At 32.7% G+C, this 20,797-nt stretch overlaps 3 protein-coding genes across 6 annotated transcripts in view; 1 reads left to right on the top strand and 2 right to left on the bottom strand.

Annotated features, from left to right (window-relative positions):
* The window catches only part of LOC117173979 (O-acyltransferase like protein-like), a 184,231-nt gene extending 180,076 nt beyond the window's left edge, over window positions 1-4,155 (bottom strand). Inside the window, exon 1 of the mRNA XM_033362649.1 lies at window positions 1,420-4,155. Coding sequence (XP_033218540.1) covers window positions 1,420-1,663 — 244 coding nt within the window. The 5' untranslated portion in view covers window positions 1,664-4,155. The remainder of the gene's footprint in view (window positions 1-1,419) is intronic.
* Window positions 4,156-4,283: 128 nt separating this feature from the next.
* On the bottom strand, window positions 4,284-10,917 carry LOC117173981 (UMP-CMP kinase). Its single transcript, XM_033362654.1, has 2 exons — window positions 10,440-10,917; window positions 4,284-5,181 (listed from the first exon to the last, which is right to left on the bottom strand). Exons 1-2 carry the CDS (start codon window positions 10,797-10,799, stop codon window positions 4,903-4,905), a joined length of 639 nt encoding a protein of 212 aa, XP_033218545.1. The 5' UTR covers window positions 10,800-10,917; the 3' UTR covers window positions 4,284-4,902.
* A 72-nt stretch (window positions 10,918-10,989) lies between these two features.
* LOC117173980 (4-hydroxybenzoate polyprenyltransferase, mitochondrial) overlaps window positions 10,990-20,797 on the top strand; it is a 17,045-nt gene continuing 7,237 nt past the window's right edge. The window contains exons 1-3 of one of the 4 annotated variants that reach the window (XM_033362650.1): window positions 10,990-11,144; window positions 13,636-13,984; window positions 18,597-18,763. In XM_033362650.1, coding sequence (XP_033218541.1) covers window positions 13,651-13,984; window positions 18,597-18,763 — 501 coding nt within the window. In that variant the 5' untranslated portion in view covers window positions 10,990-11,144; window positions 13,636-13,650. Of the gene's footprint in view, window positions 11,145-11,179; window positions 11,284-13,635; window positions 13,985-15,524; window positions 15,642-18,596; window positions 18,764-20,797 lie in introns of those variants that run through there. The other 3 variants (XM_033362651.1, XM_033362653.1, XM_033362652.1) reach the window with 3 other exon arrangements.

Below are 20,797 nucleotides of genomic sequence, written 5' to 3'. Positions count from 1 at the left end.
GAGGGAGCTCTTCTTAATATTTTGACACCAAAATCATGTCGATACACCTTACCGACTGCGAGTAAAGCCACCCACGCTTTAACTTGACAGACTGTAAAATTGGTTAGAATTAAAATTTCAGAACTTATATTTCGCATGAAGGAATTAAAACAACTTATTACGCATATTTTGTGAGCTTATTAGAAGGAATAAAATAAAATCAAAATATAACCACTTCTGAGGAATAAAAAATATCTCTGTGAGGTGCGTTACCAGTACAATTAAAAGGGATTAAATTTATTGAAAACACGTTCTCTTTGGGAGAATAGAAAATTGTGTGGCGGTCGCTATGGAAATATAAGTGAATAAGTTTCGGGGGTATCTTATTCTTATGGTGGCATTTTAGACAGATGGGAAAATCGCGCATTCAAAATAATAATAGAATAATCTTCATTTTTGCGCTGAAATCTGAAAATATTAATTTTTCTCTATTCTACGCTTATTCCCGGGTATGCCGGGATATCCCATTTCTCTCTCCCAGGTTGTCCCAAGGATATCCCAGGGATAACCCGTCGCATATCCCGCAAATCAGAAATTTGGATGTCCCAGGAATAACCCCAGTGTATCCAGGATATCCCCGGGACGTTTCCGGGATATTCAAATGTCCCATCTAGGATATAGAAAATCAATTTATGACCCTAGTAGCACGGAACATTCCAGGAATAATCCGCGGGAACCTTCGGAACGTTCCATTGAAAGGTTCCAGGAACGTTCCCTAAGCGTGTAAAATGTCCGCCACTTGGGAACGATCCAGGAACATTCCACCAGAACGTTCAAAGAATAAATTATCGTTATTGTTATTATTATCAATGAATATCCGTTAAACCGTAAGTGATAGATTAAAATTAATGTCAATTACGGTTTGCGAGATAATGGTTATTAAAAATAACAAAAATTGAAGGTTCCCCACAGGTTCCAGTGCAACGTTCCTAAGCGGTGGACATTTTACACGCTCAGGGCACGTTCCTGAAACGTTCCACTGGCATGTTCCGAAGGTTCCCCCGGAACGTTTCGTGCTATTAGGGATCCTACTTGGGGCATTTGAATCTCCCTGAAACGTTCCAGGGATATCCTGGGGTTATCCCTGGGATATCCAAATTTCCGTCTTGTGGGATATCCTTGGGACAACCTGGGAGATAAATGGGATCAAATGGGATATCCCGATATATCCTATTGCTGTGAGGGTTCTTACAAATTTTCGTAAGCTTACCCCGATACACGAGGGTCCTTTTATTTACATCCACTAGAGATGTAAAATTCAATAGATTTATATTTAAGGTGTATATAACTTTTACATAAAAGTAAATCAAAGTCGCAATATCGCAATAAAAAGGTTTTATTATCCTGAAATAAACTTTGCTATCACTCTGTAAAACTCACTTTGTAAGGCCCAGGGTTTGTAGTAATTCAGAGAATTAAGATAGATATCACTGTCCTTTAAACATTTCTCTGAGGCATTTTCTGTAGGTGTGAAAGGTCGACTAAAGACCTTCAAAAGGATGCCTTCCGCTGTGGGTGTCTCTATACCCTCTGCTAGCCATGGCTCATCAAAAAGAAAGAAAACCCAAAAAACTAAAATGAATAAGTCCCCAACTTTTTCTTTGGAAATTTGCATAAACAACATTTTTATTGCGGTGTTACTAATGCTTACGTCACTTAAACACACGTACACTATTCCGAAGGAATTAAGACGAGAAATTATTACTTTTTTTTAAAAACTGTACTCATTTTCGTTTGAAGTTTTGAAATAATGGTTTTATTATTGATTGGTGTAAAATAGTAATAGACGATCTGAGATCTATTCAAATTGTCGTTTTTCTTTTAAAGCCGTATTAGTTTCGCGTCGTAGAGAAACACGTATTCACATACGATAGTTCGGAATGAGATTTACGAACAAGTGCGTTAAAGGTAGAACGATTAAAAAATGCGTGAATGTGCGGCTCGTGCCATGTGGTAACGCGAACTGACGACGGTAACAATCGCTGCTTCACTTTTATATATTATGCGAACAGTTGACAGGGGTGGTGGTTGTGATTCAGAAAACTGAATACGTCGAGAACAGGTGAAAAAATAAACATCGATGTTTGAAAGTAACGCGTTTTAATATTGGGCCAATCAAATACAAATTAAGGCATTTTGTACTGAATTCGAAGTAATTACAATTAAAGTCTAAGACATTTATGATTATATTTGTTGTACAATCGTTCAATAATGCACAATTGCAAATTAGAGGTACACCCAGTGGACAAAAAATTAAGGATGTCCTAGAGATGTCGTTGGGATATCCATAAGACGTCTTTTATAACATGTCTTTTAGTCATCCTAGGGATGCTCTTAAAACGTCTAATGTCAGTACGAAAGATGTCCCGGGAACGTCCATATCTTTAAGACGTCCTTAGGTCATAGTTAGGACATTGGTCGTCTTAAAGACGTTAATTGGCCTGACATAGGACGTTCTTGGGATTTTATAGTTTTCTGCCCACTAGGTATACTTTAAATAACTTTAATTCCTAAATTACAAATTTTATAATTTATGAGAGTACCTATTTCAGAACTAAATAGAATGGATATATTTCAAATCAGTCAAGGCCAAAAGAATTTTTTTCAACAAATTGAATTTTCACGTTTTACTACTAAAAATTTAGCATGTTATCGGTAAAAAAATGAATTCTCTGTTATATCCCCGTTTCTCTGATCGAGTAGCCATCCTGAGCGATAGTAGAAGTTAACCCAGTAGGCACACAAGTCCTAAACTTGTCCTATATACGTCTTTCGGCGGATGTTTTAGGGACGTCCTGAGGACCTTTTAAAGACATGAAAAGATCCAAAGGATGTCTTAAAGACGTCAAACCATATGACATAGAGGTATATTCTAAGAATGTCTTTAGGACACCCTATGGTGCCCACTACGAATACTCTATACTTTGAGCTTTAGTTCAATAATTCATATTTAACAATGAAATCTACGATGATTACATAATTTGCACGTTAATTTGTTCCGTTTATATGTACATTGCATATTCCCTCTCTAAATTAATTCATTATTTTATTTACTATTTATTTATTTTTATACTGCCCAAATTTTTGAATCAACATTGCCAATTTCGGACAACACTCTCCGTTACAATAAGCTCAGAAATTCATTTCCCCGATAATCGACTATGTAATCAATTTTAAATTTAATAAGATGTTTTGATATACTATTAATTACCAAATTAAAAAAAAAGTATATAATAGACTCTCTACACGTTATATCATTTTGAAAAGAGCATATTTAGGACCTTTTGGACAAAAATCAGGCGTAATTAAAATAGAGAAAAAAAACCTAGGTCATTTTCCAATTTTCAAATTTTTTTTCCTACCATGCTTTGACTGAAAGGCCATACAAAATTGAGAATTAAAAATTTTAAGTATTCTGCTTTCAAAATTGAACCTAAAATTAAGAATGTGTCTAGTCGTTCCGAAAAATGGACACAGTTGGAAATGGGGATGGACTAGTCGTCCCAAAAATCTAAGCATTCTTGTTTTCCATACTGCGCAGCATAATTTGAATTAAATCTCATGTTAACAGCAGGAAAAAAAATTAAAATAAAATGAACTTTTTATACTTGAAACTGGTCTTTTGCGTCCATCTCTAAAGTAAGATTTTATTTCCAAGATAAAGAAATGTGGAATTGACAAAAGCAAATATCAAGTGACGTCAAAATAAACGTGTCTTCAGATTTCTCAATAAATGAATAAAGTAGGTAATAAAGAATCTTATAAACGTTTAAACATTAGTGTTAGTGCCTTCAGGGACGGTTCTGCTAAAGAAATAACGGTGTCTCAATTTAATAAAAATAGTATCATGTGGCTAAACGCAATACGATTTTTATTCATTACGTGAATAAGATTATTAAAAGTATTACATATTTCCGTTTCTACACATAAAGTATCTTGTGAATAAATTTTCACACGTTAACTATAGCTCAGAGAAAGTGTACAATCAAGAAATGTACGTTTGAAACTTTTTATATACCTATATGTAGCATCCCGAGCATGTAACGGAAATTTTGAATAACTTTTTTAATTTTTAATTTGAAAGTCCGCTGAATTATTAAATAGGATTACATTTAGATTAGAAAAAGGTTGCAAAATAATTTATCTAATACGCATGGATGATTTCCATGACCATTTCAATTTAATAAAGGTCAAAAGCTAATGCGTCCGTTCGCGTGGGAATAGGTAAAATGACAAGAAATAAATCATATATAACGTGTATATTTTTCCTGATAAACTCTCTAAAATAATACTTTCATAAACGCTATTTACTCTGACACAAATAAAATTTCAAAATGGCGTAGTCTTTATATTCAAACTCTACCGGATCTTGTATAATATTTCAAAATGTTTAGAAGCGTCCACTTGTTTTTTTTCTTCTTCGCAAATTTAATCTTCACATTTAGCAGAACCGAAAAAATTCTGGATAAATGTACATTACCTGAATTGCTGTTTTATCATTAGATAATGTTTTTATAACTCCATCTTTTATAATACTAAAGCTGCGGATGAACAAAGCGATTATATAATCGAATATTCATCAAGAATGTTTCTTCTAGGAATGTCGAAAGACTACAAACCCAAGTGAATCAACTGACTGAACCTAAGTCCTTTCTCTCAATTTTAAAACGAATAATGCCTTATATTAAAAACTATAGTCAGTTTTGGTTTCTTTGCATGCTTCACTGCGGTAAATAATATAACGAATAGCAAGACTTTCGTTTTAATATTTTAATAATTTAGAGAGGTTGGAAATGCATTTAAACCACAACCGATATAGTTTCAGTGTAAAAAAAGATATTGTAATGGAATTACATTCTATCACTACCAGCCAATTTTTTCAATCGCTTCCTGGACATCTAGAAACACATTTTTGGGACTCTGCATTGAGTTGAATTTGTAAACAAGACCCAGATTCTCGTAATGCTCGATAATTGGAACAGTGTCCGTTACATAATTGTCTAATCTTTTTCTTAGAGTATCCTCGTTATCATCACTGCGTCCACTTCCTTTTTTACCCCGATTTAAACAACGCTCCATGCATTTTTCTTTACTACAATCAAAGAAGAAAACTCCTTTAATCTCTGCTTTGCCGGTCATTGCCTAGAAGAAACAAAAAATAAAGAAATAAGTCGAGATAAATAAAGATTTTAAGTATTTATTTGTTGCAATATAAAAATTAGTGAATCATTTATAATTATCATCAACATCCCCGTAGAAGACTTCATGCCGCATCATGAGTGAAGGTTAGAAAACAATTTTAAACACAAAATATGTTAATCAGTTTTTACCATCACGGAACTCACTGGCTCTTCTTGCACATTTATTCAGTCGAAGACGTTAATCATCTATTATGCGTCTTATTGGAAAATCATCTGAACTAAAGTTGTTGATCATTTTGAGGAGAAAAATTTTGCATCTTAACATTTTTTAGCATCTTGCATAGTTTGACCGGTAAATTGGAATTTTATCATTTTTAATAACATTTTTTAAGCATAACACAAAAACTATGCTTCTTATTGGAAAATTGTCTTGATACAATCTGTAGATCATTTCGAGGTGAACATGTCTGATTTTTAACATTTGGTTTTATCTTGCACAGTTTGAGACCGGAAAAGGGAATTTTGTTATTAACATATGCTTATGTCTCCCATCTTCAAAACTTTTTTTAAGGTTCATATACCTAAAAAAATGCTTGTGACATAATTTACACAATTCACTTAGAAAATATTTACTATCCGCCAGGCTACAAGAAATTATTAGAAATAAATTTATTTTAAGCGTGCAGGCGTAGCATAATCAAACCTTTATTATTGCAAAATTTTAAACTGAAAGCAAGCCAAATTAAAATAACATTTTTCTTTAGTACAATGAAAAACCAAAATCGTTTGAATTAATCGTTTGAGATATTGACTAGAAACTACTTTCAACTAGAATGATTAATATAGCACAAGTTTGAATTTTAAAGAGCATGAAAGTCTAATATTAAAATGACATAATCATTCGAGACTGCCAAATATTTTATTTTGTAACTTTTCTCATTTAAACCGTTTGTAAAAACAGGGTGCCTAACCACTAAAAAAAATAGTCTTACATATCGCGATTACTGAATATTTAGCTCGATTTGCAATTAGATAGTTCCCAATTTCACTTTCCAGTAGTCTTTATTACTGAATAATTCCATTATTTTCTTGGTACTTTTCTTTACTGACGAGTATTTTGGTTCATTGCTTTTTTTCATTTAAAAAAATGATTGTGCTTTCACGTGGTTGAACTTCTTTTGAAAGTTTGGCTTGGTATTAGCCAATTTTAATCATAAGTTATATTTAAACTTCTAAATATTATGAATCTGAATTTAGGAGAAGAAAGATTTTTTCTAATTCAACTTTTTTTTGCACTAAAATCAATTTGTAATTACTTTCTTTTAAAAGATAGACAAAGCACCCAAGCTTCAGTATATAATTTTATTTGTAATATTAATTATACCAGAGAATCATACCAAATATTATAATAAACTATAATAAACATTAAATTGTGTCTGCTTTGTAAGAACTGGTCAAAATTGTGTCTATTCTTATCGAAGAAATAATGCTTACATCATTTATTATATTAGAATTCACTGAATGACAAATAACCAATCAAGAGAAGGTATTAAATTTGTGTCAAATTTGTCCCCCCCCCCTCCCCCGTTTTTGCCAAATGTCCACGTTTTGAGACCCACTGAATCCAAAAAACAGCTTTTTACGAATGTGTGTGTGTAGATTGTTAGTTTGTTAGCACGATAACTTTCGAAAGAATTGACAGATTGGATTGGCCTTTGGTATACTCTTTTAGTGTCCTAAATTAAAGGTCAAGTTCGTTATCCAGCCATTTTGGATAAAATTTCAAAAAGTGAGCGTATTTTGAAAAAAATTTTAACCACTTTTTTTCAAAATTAACAAATTTTCTATACGGATATTCATATTATTCAACCAGGCGAACAATTTACCCTAATGACTTTTTTCTCTAAAACCAAAATTTACCAGAGTTATAGAATTTACAAAATTCCAAAAAACACGAAAATCAACATTTTAAGCCAAATAACGCACGATATGAAAAAAAAGTCAAGAGAAGAAAAATGTTTCTTTTTGAATGACCTACAAGATTATTCTAAAAAAAATTGGAAAAAAAGCTAATAAGATTTCTAAGAGAGTTGCCCAGTCTGATTTTTGAATTAGGTTTTTGAATTTTTTATAAATAAACAAATATCACGAAAAAATAGCCTTTTTTCTGTTTGACTTTCCCGGTGCTCGTCAGTAACAGGACAATGGTTGAAATCGCCTAAGTTGCATAAAATAGTATTAGTTAAAGACATTCCAATATTAGACAATATACAAGAAAAATTTTGTATCAACAAATTGTTGAAAAAATGTTTTCTACGATTTTCCATAAATACACGCTTTTCAAGTTACGTTGCAAGAAATTGGAATCGAAATAATATTATGCACAAAAATTTCTCTTCTGATTATAATTGTTTATATTATAAACAAGTTTAATGTACACATGCAGTAATCAAGCCTTTTTTCGACAGAAATATGCGTTTTTTTCTATGTCCATTTTTTTAAATTAGGAAATTTGTGATAATTTTAGCAAAATTCATAATTTGTTGATTAATATTATGATTTTTTAAACAAATGTAACTTAAAAACTACATTATTCGAACATTTTTCGACAGAAAAATTCGGTTCTTTCAATGGCAGTCTTTTCAGTTGGAAACTTCATGACAATTTCAGCAAAATTCATAATTTTTTATCATTTAAAAACAATTTTAATAAATAAATGCATTATTAGGACCTCTGTAGACGGATAAATTCTTTTTTGTTGACTAATTTTATGACTTTAAAAAACAAATTTAATAAACAAATGCATTATTCGGGCATCTGTGGGCGGAAAAATTAGTTTTTTTTTCTAATTTCAGTATTTTTAATTGGAAAGTTCATGATGATTTTAGCGAAATTCATAATTAGCTGATAAATTATATATTTTTTTAAAAACAAATTTAGTAACCGAATACATTATTCGAGCATCTGTCGATGGAAATTTTTTTTTCGATATCCTAATTAAAACTGTTGACATAGAAAAAAAATTTTTTTTCTGTAAACAAATGCCTGTTTAATGAATTTGTTCATCAAATTTGTTTAATGAAATAATAAACTGTATCAACTTATTATGAATGTTGCTGAAATTCCCATCAAGTTCCCATCTGAAAAGACTGGCATTGAAAATACCGAATTTTTCTGCCGACAAATGTCCGAATATTTCATTTGTTTATTAAATTTGTTTAAAAGATCAATATTAATAAACAAATTCTGAATTTTTCTGCAAATATCATAAAGTTCCGAATTTTAAAAAATGTACACCGAAAAAAACGAATATTTCTGTCGAAAAATATCAAATTACTGCATTTGTTCATAAAATTGGTTTATAATATAAAGAATTATAATCTTAAATGAATTTTTTTGTTAAATATCATATAATTGCCATTCAAATTTTTTGCAATATAACTAGAAAAAACGTATGATTATGGAAAATCATAGAAAACATTTTTTAAAGAAATAATTTGTTTATAACAAATTTTATTGTTTAATATATAATATTGGAACATCTTTAGCTAATATTAGTTTATGAAACTTAGGCGATTTGAACACTTTTCCTGTTATTGATGAGCACTGTGAATGTCAAATAGATAAAATGGCTTTTTTCACATTTTTGTTGTTCAAATCGCTCAATATTTGTGAGCTGTACGTTATTGAAAACCACAAATGTCATTTCTTCCCCACTGTGGGCCGAGAATGTAAAAATGAGATCATATGAACTCCTATCTAACACAACGCTGCCGAATGCTGAATGAACCTCTCAGCATAAAACACTGACCAGCTATGACTCTTGGTTGAATCTAATCACCCTCCTCCCCCGCCCCTAAACCCTTATTAATCGAAGTTTCGTGGGTCACTGAGGTAGGGATTTAATTTAGAAGTTAAAAAAAGGTAAGGCTGATGTGTAGAACGTATGTACTCTGTTTAAATCGTAAAAATAAAATTAGAAATGAGTAAATTCAGTTTTTGAAAAACCGGCAGAAGTTGCGATAAAATGTTTAATAACAATTTTTTTTAAAGAATGCGCATTTTTTTAAAGGAGACAATGAAACTACGTCTACTCTAATATCAATGCATGTTACGAATTGTAATAATAAACATTTATGGAAATGATATACAAGTCGAGATACAAATCAGATTGCGAAGCGCGAGATACGTAATGAGCATGTATTCGAAGCATGTAAAGCCGAAGGAGCTTTAATAAAAAAGAAGTCACTATCACCAAATTACTGTTGTCGATGTTTTGACCTTTAATTTTAAAAAATCTCTACACAAGTGTAAGGAATATACAAAGACCGAGCGCAGAGCACGAGATAAATATATCATCGAGCGCACAGAGCGCTATAAGAATGTGCCCGCGAAGGGGCCGGATTTTTTCTTTAAATATTTCAAACGTTCACGAACTATCCAAAAGTAATTAACAATAAAAAAAGTCGAGTGCGAAAACGCTTTAATAACCCTAATGACAAGAAACGTTTTCTGATATACAAAAAGCTCAATAAAACGAACAGTTTTCAATGTATCTATTTCTTTTATAATACTTTCTTGTTCATATTTTAATTGGATTCAACACATTTTGAACAATAATTTAAAACTCTTAACAACTATCCAAAAGTAATAAACACTAAATAAGAGTGCAAAAATGTTTTAATAATCGAGAAGATAAAAAAGAAATTTTCTGCTAAAGAAAAACCTCCATAAAACACACAGTTTTCACTTGATATAATTCTTTTATATGGAATACTGTTTTTACTCAGTTTTTAATGTAGAATAACAATTCCTAAACAATAATTTAAACCAGGTAATGAATACTTTTTCCTTATTCTAAAAGAGCTCGATACTTTATTTTCGTTTTGAATATAAAATACTTGAAACTGATAAGAATAAAAAAAGTATTCTGTACAAAAAAAAGTTAAGTGCGTCAAGAACTTGCAGGTTGAAAATTATTGAGGTTCACGCCGTGTAGACTATACAATCTCGCCGCTTTCAAAATGAAAGTTGTGGAATGATAATTTATTCTTTTGAATGTAATAACTTTGTCCTTTAGATTATTTGCAATTGTTTTTCATATTGTAAAAAAGAATCACATTAATTTAAGATTTAAAAAATGAGCGAAACATTTTTAGCTGAGGTAAGGGAGGGAAAAATATAAATCCTACAGTTTCATTATATTATTCAACTGCTTCATTTATCTCGACAATTATCACTCTCGAGCTTCGAACTCACCTTTGTCCAACCTTGCAGATTATCTTCATTTCTCGGAAAACCGTCAATCATGAACTTTTTATTTGGATTTTTCGAATTTTGCATCGCACGATCCAAAAGACTGCACGTAATTTCGACTGGGACAATAGTGCCATTTAGAATATGATTTTCTATCAATTCTCCGAATTCGGAATTTGGCTTGGTGCGTTCCTCCCGCAGAAGGTCGCCAGCTGACAGGTGAACATAGCCATATTTTTGGACAATGTTGTTGCATTGTGTTCCCTTTCCAGCACCAGGTCCACCCAATACAAACACAACTTCAGGTATTTTCGCAGCCGACATCGTTAAACTTCGCACAAATATCTGACAGGCCTTGAACATGAAACTTTTCACAGGTTTCGCGTCCACACGATCAATTCTGACCTCTAACCCCTTTAACTCCTAACCTATAAGCAGAGATCTCTGCTATAAGGCTAACCTCCCTTTCCCTCCCTACTGTCATCCATATGATCCGTACCCGGAAACACTCGAATGCACTCGAAAGTCTCGAAATACGATTATCGGCAATTTCAGAGCGAACGGGCGCGCATTTAATTTCCGCGAATGACATCAAACGTGTATTGATTGAAGGGAGTAAGGAAATACATAATTATGTAATAATAACAATAAGGGAAATAATAATAAGAATAATGACCTGCAGATAATGCAAGGATTTTTCACAGCCTCGTAAGTACTTTCAGTGTTGTTATATTTCAATACTCTTACAGACGTCGACCAGTCATCCTATTTTCGAGGTTAGGGTGCCGCCACACATTCTAACCTCTGTTTTTGATGTTCGAATACACGTATTTATGAGGAATGAAAGGTGATTTTATGTTATTTTATAAATTCGAGAAACTAAAACCGAGTATCAAAAGTATTCTTTCAAATTGGTTTCCATGCTGTGAATAACTTGGCGTCACTAAAGAAAAATTAGTGCACCCACTGCATGAGCAATAGTCGCGAGTTTGAGTCGCAATTTTTTTTCCTCAGTGTTTTTTCATCTTTTTTTATTTGATATATATAATTATGTATTTATTTTTACTTAATTTCTTGCATTTCTTATTTGATGAATTAAATAGCAGTTATGTAAAGATTAGAGGGTGGGCCAAAAATACATTTTTGAAAATCGAAAGTGGATAGTGCTAAAAAAAGTTGTTTCACAAATAAAAATCTAATGTCTCTTTAAAATAAAAAATGGCCTTACATGACCTACAGTGTTATGTAGTCTACATTTTTTGTTATCATTTAAAACATTTATGCATGATTCAGAAAATTATATTGTATGTATTAGAGTTTTTTTATTTATTGGAGTTATTTGTATGTATGCATTGTATGTGCGTATTGGAGGAGCAATCTGTCCTGTCTTAAAAAAGTTTCTTAGACTTTACCCTATCTATAGAAATCTCTGAATATTCAATAAAGGTTCTCAGGCTCAGAGAAGCATCAGAGAATATTCTCCGCAGGCACTCAGATATTTTTGAACATCCAGGTAGCTCGTTTAAATGGTCTGAAGACTTTAAAATGTCATTTTTGAATTCAACTCCAAAATAGTAGGTAAGTATGTAAGTTATAATTATGAAATATGTATAATGAGAAAATTCATTAATTAAAAAGAGTGTTAATCATTTGAAGTATAATTTAAAAAGGGAGTCTGATTGGTGACGCCCAACTATTGTAAACACCTCTGCTCGCCAGATACGTGACGAATATAATAGGACCATTATATGACCGTCGCAAACACTCTTAAAAGTACCCATATCTCTCAGACTTTCTCTAGATATGAAATCATTCAAATCGAGCCTGCAGATAGCCTGAAACGGGCCAGGCTTTTTCGCCAGAGAATATTCTGAGATTTTCTATCGGTAGGGCACAGCTGTTAAAAAAGTCCAATTAAAAATATATTTTCTGAAAATATGTTTAATATTGATTAAATAATTAAATTGATTCGCATATTAAAAATAATAAATATCATCATTAAACTTGTCACCAAAATTAAGATTTTTTCTGAATCAATGAGCTCAAGAAAAATGGTATACTTTCACTTTTATCAAAGCTAATTTAACTTACTTTCCCATTTTCCAAAAACGTAATTTTCCTCAACTATCATAGGCTATAAAAATACCAGTGGTTTTTGTGGAAAATTTACAAGAAAGTTGTAAAGTTCACACTAGGAGCTGTGTAAAATTATACGAAAAAAAATCTGTCATTTCTCCTAAATGTTGTGAATGAAGTTATGGTAAAATTTATTCTGTAATCACTGTCAACTTACACGAAATGTGTAATTTTACCGCAATAATCATCGAAAAAAATCATAGAACGAAATGCATTTTTCTGTAACATTTTTTAAAGTGATGGTATACAGTCATATGAGTCGAATTTTCAATGCAAAATGAAACCCATTCAAGCACGCTTGGAACATTGGATTTTTCAAAATTGAGTTTAATTTGAGAAAAATTCATAACGACTTTAATCACTTCAAAAGTAGGATTTCGTAACATCGAAACTGTTTGGTTGTTTTTGAAACAATATCCATCTGAAATAGCGCTGATCATGATGGGAAAAAAAAATTCGACTCCGTCATGGAGTCGAATTTATAACTTGCACACAGGCCCTTTATGTGTAATTTTGAAAATTTAACAGATGAAAACTCCAGGCCCGGGGAGAATTTCCTCGTGATGCCTGATTGCACATCTTTTATACTATAAAAACAGGTTTTTTTAAAAAAAAAACGCTTTACATTTTTGTAATCTTGCTGTATATAATTTAAAACATCAGCAAAGTTAAAATTATGTTTCATGTGCAAGTTTTAAACGACCAAACGATAATTTCATATTCAAAGTAAATTTAGATTGAAACAATGTACCACTTTAAATGTTACTAATTATTTTGATCGCTAGAATCTTCGTCTACTTTTTACAAATTACGTGTTTTTAAAATTATTTTTTAAATACTGGGCTATTTCCATGATTTTTAGGCAATATATACTTCATTTTTGTGAAGAAAATATTGAAAAAAAGTAGCGAAAAGCACATTCAAACAGATCTTTGACTTTGAACAGCATGCCAACTAACCCTGGTTAAATTGTTTGAAAGACTGATTTGCACGAGGAAAATCAAATATTAAAATATATGCAACTATCCTATTTTGTCTTAAAATGGTTATTTTCCCTTTGCAGGTAGATACTTGAACGATGTTAATCATCGGAAAGTGCTTGCATTTCACATGCACGTCTCTTCTCCGCTCAAAGTACTCTAGTCATAAGTTCAATCTCTGCACAACAAATCTTTGCGCCTGTAAAAGATTGTTGCGTCTCTCGCTTGTAAATACAGAACGACAACAAGATAGAAAATGTACCCCGCCACAAGTGCAGGGAATTTCGATGCGGATAAAGTCTACATTTCTCCAACATCAAATGGGATTTGTGATACAGAAACGACATATGGGGTTGACTGCGAAATTTGTAAATAACTCTCCATCTAAAATTCAGCCATATATGAAATTGATGAGGATAGACAAACCAATAGGCAAGTAATTAAAAGCCAAACAATATAAATACAGTGAAAATATCCCATGTTTCAGCCCCCTCCTGTCTATTTCAAGTCCCAAGTATACGGCTATTTCAAATTGCGCAGTTTTGTCTCCTTCTACTACAGTCCCTGTACGGTCACTTCCAACTCAATAGCTGTTCAATTTGTAAAAAGGCCCGAAGAGCAAGAAGCCCTCGTTTTGTTTTGAGCATTTTAGCATGACGTCCTGGAAACCCGATAAGAAGGTTCGAATTAATTACAATAGAAATGCTTCTATTGGTTTTCTCTCGTATATTTGAAAATATAATTTCAATGCTTAAGAACGTTGAAAAGTGGTGCGAGGGCGATTGGCATGACCGTAGCGCGAACGAAATGATTCGAATGCGATTAAAGTGTAGTCAAAGAAGGGAATAAATGAAACGGAACTGACCAGAACTGTTTTGTGTGCAAAATATAAAGCTCTTCCAATAAAATGGAATTGGTTTGTTCACATTTTTTAACATATAAAAATGTTAATTTGGAAATTTCTGTACATTATTTTATAAAAATGTTTTAGATAAGGAAATGACTAAAACTGCTTGATTTAAAAGTATTTTACTGTTATTCAGGAAATAATATTTATTTAAAAAAATAATATTATGTTCACCAACTACATATTTCCTTATTAGACTATTCAAGGGCAATTATTCTAATAATTATTTACACAAATCTGCATAAAACGCGATTTTTAAATAAAATATACAGTTCGAATTAAAACCTCCGACGTTTCACTCATCAGAATGTATTAAATTCCCGTCAAGTTTTAAAATGATTCAATATCATTGGTTTTATCTGCATAATAACTCTTAAAAAGCAATTAAAATGTCTTCATTTTCCGAATTATGTGTACGGAATTAAATGCTATTCATCTTTTGGAAATTTGCACTCGGCAGATAGCAGTCAATTCACTTCAACTTTTGAGGTCCTCTGATGCAACACAATGGCATTGGATTTCGCCAAATCATCGCTTGCTGGAGAAAATTGAATTCTCTCCAATATACGAGTTTTCTTCACGGTATTAAACAGTAAATAAATAATTTTGGTTAAGGCCTATACCACTTTTTTGGTGTTAAAAAATTTGTTTATTATAAAAAAAAGTTTTCCGACATGTTTCAACCTGATTTTCATATCTGAGAAATGGAGAACATGAAAGATCTATTAATAATAATTTACAAAATGCAGCTTTAGCTAAGCATGCTTACGAACACACACATAATTTTAATTTTTATATGAATAAAGTTATTATTCTTGAATGTGAACCCAATTTAAAGAAACGCTTTCTTCTAGAAATGATACATATTCAACGTGACAATAATACAATTAATTTTAGAACAGACATTCAAGGTCTCAGCAACATTTACAATAAACTTATTTCCAATATTCGCATTCCAAAATAGAAGTAAAATTTTCAACTTGATTTGAATTTTACGCGGTCTCTCTTTAGTTACGTATATATAAGTATATAACTCTGCATAACCTAACCTCTAAATTAGCTATTAATATTTTAATATCGTTGTAACTGTCGTGATCAATCAGCCTGACGTCGAAAAATTCGTCATCAATACAAAACAAAATGTAATAAAAAAAAGCAGCAGTATCTCAAGGATGTTTTCCTGTAAGTTTATAATAACTTATATCTAAATACTAAATTTAAAAATTAATAACCTAACTCTTTCATAAATAATTTCTCTTTTAGATGAGATTTTTTAGCTTATCTCATAAATGATACGTTTTTAATTTTCAAACTAATTTGAATTTTACAATGCATATTCTGGTCTTTTAACTTTTTTTTTTTCTAATTACAAAAATTATACCCGAGCAACAATAATGATACCATACAATTTAATTGAAATTTCAACATAGTCTTCAGCGATTTTTCTTTTATCTCCATAGTAAGTAAACATCAACGACTAATAAGCACATACAAATTGAATAATTTTTATCTTATTCTTTAACATATGTATTTCCTTCTAGAATAATAAGCTTTGAATGGGACCTGAAAATCAGGTTGAAACATGTCGGCAAATTTTTTTTTAGAATAGAAAAAAATTTTAACGCCAAAAAAGCGCTATAGGCCTTAACAAAAATTATTTACTACGTACCGCAAAAATACATACTGGTATTAAACAGTATTAAATTGACTTTAATTTTAATTATCCAAGTTTAATTAATTTTTAAATTAATACTCTCCTCAATGAAAGGTACATACCAAAGGTTTTCTGAAAAAAATTAAGAAGACGCAATTCTTACCCATTTTCGAGAAAAACGCATTTTAAAAATTGCGAACGGATGTTCATCGAGCCGGTGTAATAGGATTTCGAAGCGTCGGTAACTCTGGTAGAACGCTTGGCTGATAGCCACAAGGTTGCGCGTTCGATTCTCGATACCCGTACTTTGTTTTTTAATTTGTTAAAGTACAGAATGCTTGTTTATGTCATTATTGATTAACATTTAATATAATTATGGTAATCAATGATTATTTATTCCTTACTTTCAGTAAAAACTTTGTTTCTCGTATTTTTATTATCACTCGTTTCGACGATTGTGCATTTTATCAAAATTCTTTATACTTCAATAGTTTCTAGTGTTTATATTTTTTAATTAAAGTAGGAACAAAGTGTTTCAAATATAAATTTCAATAATAAATACGAAATATCAGTGGATGCTGTGACTCATTTCACAAATATTTACTAACGAGAATCAGAAGTGTCTTGAAAGTCTATTTTCACACATTAAAGATAATTGTCTATTATTTATGTGTTCTTTTTTTAGTTTGCGTGAAACAATTTAACTTTCTATTTATTATTGAAATTATTGTTTGCAACACCTTAATAAAATGCACAATTGTCCAAACGCATGATAATAAAAATACAATAGAGTTTTTATTGAAAATATGGAATAAATAATCATTAATTAGCATTATATTACATTTTAATCAAAAAAGGAATAAACAAGAATTTTTATTTTTAAAAAAAGAACAAAGTATGGATAGCGAGAATCTAACGGGCCACCTTGCGGCTATCATCCAAGCGCTCTACCAGAGAGCCACCGACGCTTCAAAATCCTTTTACACTGACTCAATGACCATCCTTTCGCAATTTTTAAAATGCATTTTTCTCGAAAATGGGTCAAAATTGCGTCATCTTACTTTTTTCAGAAAACCTCAGGTATGTACCTTTCATTGAGGAGAGTATTAATTCAAACAAAAAAAGGCAGACCCAAAGGTCCCCTTGCCAGGCGAAATAGCCTGGCCCGTTTTAGGTTATCTGCAGGGTCGATTTGAATGATTTCGTTTCAAGAGAGATAGTCAGAGAGTTTTAGGTCCTTTTAAGAGTGATGCGATGGTCATACAATGGTCCTGTTGTATTCATCACTTACCTAGCGGCAGAGTTACTTACAATAGTTGATCGTCACCAACCTGACTCCCTTTTTAAACTTTTCTTCCAACTATATTAACACTTTTCTTTTAATTGATGAATTTTCTCATTATACATATTTTGATAATTATAACTTATATACTATTTTGGAGTTGAATTCAAAATTTTTGTCTGTTTTGGTGTATATCTCATTCCATTTACGAGATACGTTATATTCATTCTAATTTTAAACATTTAAGAAAAAAGTTAGATATTTGAAGTTATCAAAACCCGTAGATTCCGATTTATTATGTCTTAGGCTGCTTTGAAATTTAAAAAATCTATTTCTAAATTTTTATTTGAAAGCTTAACAAAGGATCCTTGAGAGTCGGTTACTCTATTGAAATAGGCTCCCAGAGCCTTGAGAATCTTAGCATATATTCTGAGATTTATATCGGTAGAGTATAGAATTAAAAAATATTAATATTCATACTTAAATTCTTTAACGTTTAGAATATTTTCTCCAAAAAGTTATCTGCACTCCTATGTCAAGCACTATGCTAACCTTCCAGATATTTCCACCTATCCCAGCATGACCGCGTCTGCAACTTCATGATGCAAAACTCACTATTCCAGGAAATATTTGAGTCGGTTTTCGATTCTATTATATTGATTTTTAGTTTGTAAATTGTCATAGGTCAATGAAAACACTTGAAAAACACTTAACACTAAAGGTCACATTTTCAACTTCACAAATTGGGGCCATCTGAGTCGTTTCCAATTGGAATGTATAATATTTCGCATTTCTGCGCACATGAGTTCCCGCATACTGCGCCTTTCCGCTTCAGGCAAGATTCGTAATTAACCGTCTCTCGTCCTTTGAGCTGAAAAGCAGCGTGGGCCAGCAGTTCTAGAAAGTAATACCGTGAGTTACCCTACTTAGAGTCAGGTGTACTTCTCTGTATCATTGTTGATAGTTTTTATTCATGTCAAATAGATCAATGCTTTTCGGGAAATGCGTAGTTGAAACAGTAGCTTGCAGGGGGCGCGTTGATACAAGGCCGGGGCAGTTAATGAAACCCGCTTGACTAAAATAATCTAAATCTCGCGGTAGAGATGGGGGCCCCTCCAGCCTTGAAATGAAATAATCACTGTATTTTAATTAATGCAAACTAGAAAAATAAAAACGGATATTAAATTGGGTATTGGTGCAGGTTCCTGGTTACTTTTCTGGCCTTGTGGATGGAGCATTGCAATGGCTGCACCCGTAGGTTCACTTCCGGATCTCAAAATGTTGGCTCTCTTTGGCCTAGGAGCTTTCGTCATGCGAGGCGCTGGATGCACGATTAACGATTTGTGGGATCAGGATATCGACAAGAAGGTATACAATCAAAGTAAATTTTAGCGTTTGCTGATCAATGGAGAGAAATAAATAATTGATTCACTACATTCGAATAGGTCGCGACCACCTACCAAGAAGTCTCTTAGTTTTTAAGAATGAGAAAATTAAAAATTTCAAAATGTATCATTTTGAACGATTATGAAATCAACGTTTGCTTTTTACTTTCGTTTTTAAGGATTACCCGTTTAGCTCAGCCCTATTCCCTTGCTTTCCCTTACTTCTTCTAATCTTTTCATCCATATCACTCCCTCCCCATTACCATCCAAAATCCATCTTACACACTCATCCGCACTGAACTGTCCGTCTTCCTCTCCTGTACATCTCTCTAATACATGTGCCCATGACTCCATTTCGTATCCACATACTCTACACAGATTCTCTTCTTCATCCATCCAATGTCTGCAAGTTCTTACTCCTTCTCCCATTCTAAACCGTACCACCCTACTCATATACTTGTATACTTGTGCTCTTCTACTCCCCTCTCTCCTTTTCAGCTTCTCCTTAAACTTGCAGGATCTCTTAATTTATCTAGTAACCATTCTTTCTCTCCCTAATTCTTCCCTTACATGTATCCTAGGCAACTCCAGCTAACCCCCATTACCCATCTTAGAAATCGCTCATGCATGCTCTCTACTTCCCTATGTTCCTTCCATCCCCAGATCTCCACTCCATATAACATGACACCGCCCAAACCAATGCATCAAACGACCAGGCCCTCATTCTCAAATCGTCCTTGAACCTCCTCTTTCCTATATCTTATACTGGATCCATTACTTTACTCGCACATTCTATTATTTTTCTCACCTGCAGCTCGTTTTCCCCTCCTGCAGCTCGTTTTCCCCTCCTGCAGCTCGTTTTCCCCTCCTGCTTCACAATAAAAATCTAGGTAACAGAACTCCTCCACCCTTTCCACTGTTTGTCCGTTTATCTTCCAAACAAAACCTATTATTGTTTTTCTACTTCTGAAACACATCACCTTGGTCTTCTCTACGTTTACCGTCAGATCCTTTGCTCTCATATACTCTTCGAATATTCTCATCATCAGGTTCATCCCGTTTTCGTCGTCTGTTAACAGAATTATACGTCGTCCGCATAAGCTAGAGAGTATAGTTTGTTGCTACTCAATATCGTCCCCCCTTTTCCTTTCTTCTTTAGCTTCTCCTCTTAATCTGCCAACATCATGTTAAAAAGTAGTAGACTCAAAGGGCATCCTTGCCTTAGACCTCTTCATGTCTAGAATACCTCTCCTTTTTTCTTTCCTATCTTCACCCTAATCCTGGTTTCAGTAAAAATTTCCTTTATCCTCTTCACCAGCCTTACTTCTATTCCTCTTTTTTCCATTGACCGCCATAACACTTTTCTGTTCACTGAATCAGAAGCTGCTTTGAAATTAAAGAAGAACGCGACTAATTTCCCTCTCTTTCTCCCTAGGCCTCTGTTAACCAAGTAGATCAGTACGTAAATTTTGTCTGTCGTTCCCGTCCCTTTTCTAAAACCCATCTTATTGCCTGGTATACTCTCTCTCTCTCCCCCTCTCTCTCTCTCTCTCTCTTCTATCTGACTCTCTAACCTTCTTCTTTGAATTTCTGCATATATGTTGTAGCCAACTGGCATGAGAGTGATCCCTTTGTACTCCTCTACCTTCTAGCCCACCCCTTGCTTGACAAGTGGCACCACCAGCCCTGTCATCCACTCTTCTGGCAGCCCTTCTCAAAAATTAATAGACCAAAATTTCTCAGACAAAAAGTATCCACAAATTTTTAAATAATTATTATTTTAACCACATTCAGCTGAAACCCTTGGTACAGTGACCCTCTATCCGCAACCCGAGGACGGGTTCGTGGCTTTGTCATAGACCCTTCGGTACAATTCCAGAGAAATAAACACCTTATTAGGACATCGCTAGGACGTCTTTTATAACATGTCTTTTGGTCATCCTAAGGATGCTCTTAAAACGTCTAATGTCAGTACGAAAGACATCCTGACAACGTTCATGTCTTTAAGACGTCTTTA

The sequence above is a fragment of the Belonocnema kinseyi genome, chromosome 5 (assembly GCF_010883055.1).
Source record: "Belonocnema kinseyi isolate 2016_QV_RU_SX_M_011 chromosome 5, B_treatae_v1, whole genome shotgun sequence".
In the NCBI taxonomy this organism is placed as follows: domain Eukaryota; kingdom Metazoa; phylum Arthropoda; class Insecta; order Hymenoptera; family Cynipidae; genus Belonocnema; species Belonocnema kinseyi.
The sequence above is the reverse complement of the archived record's forward strand: the minus strand, read 5'-3'. Positions and strand labels throughout refer to the sequence as shown.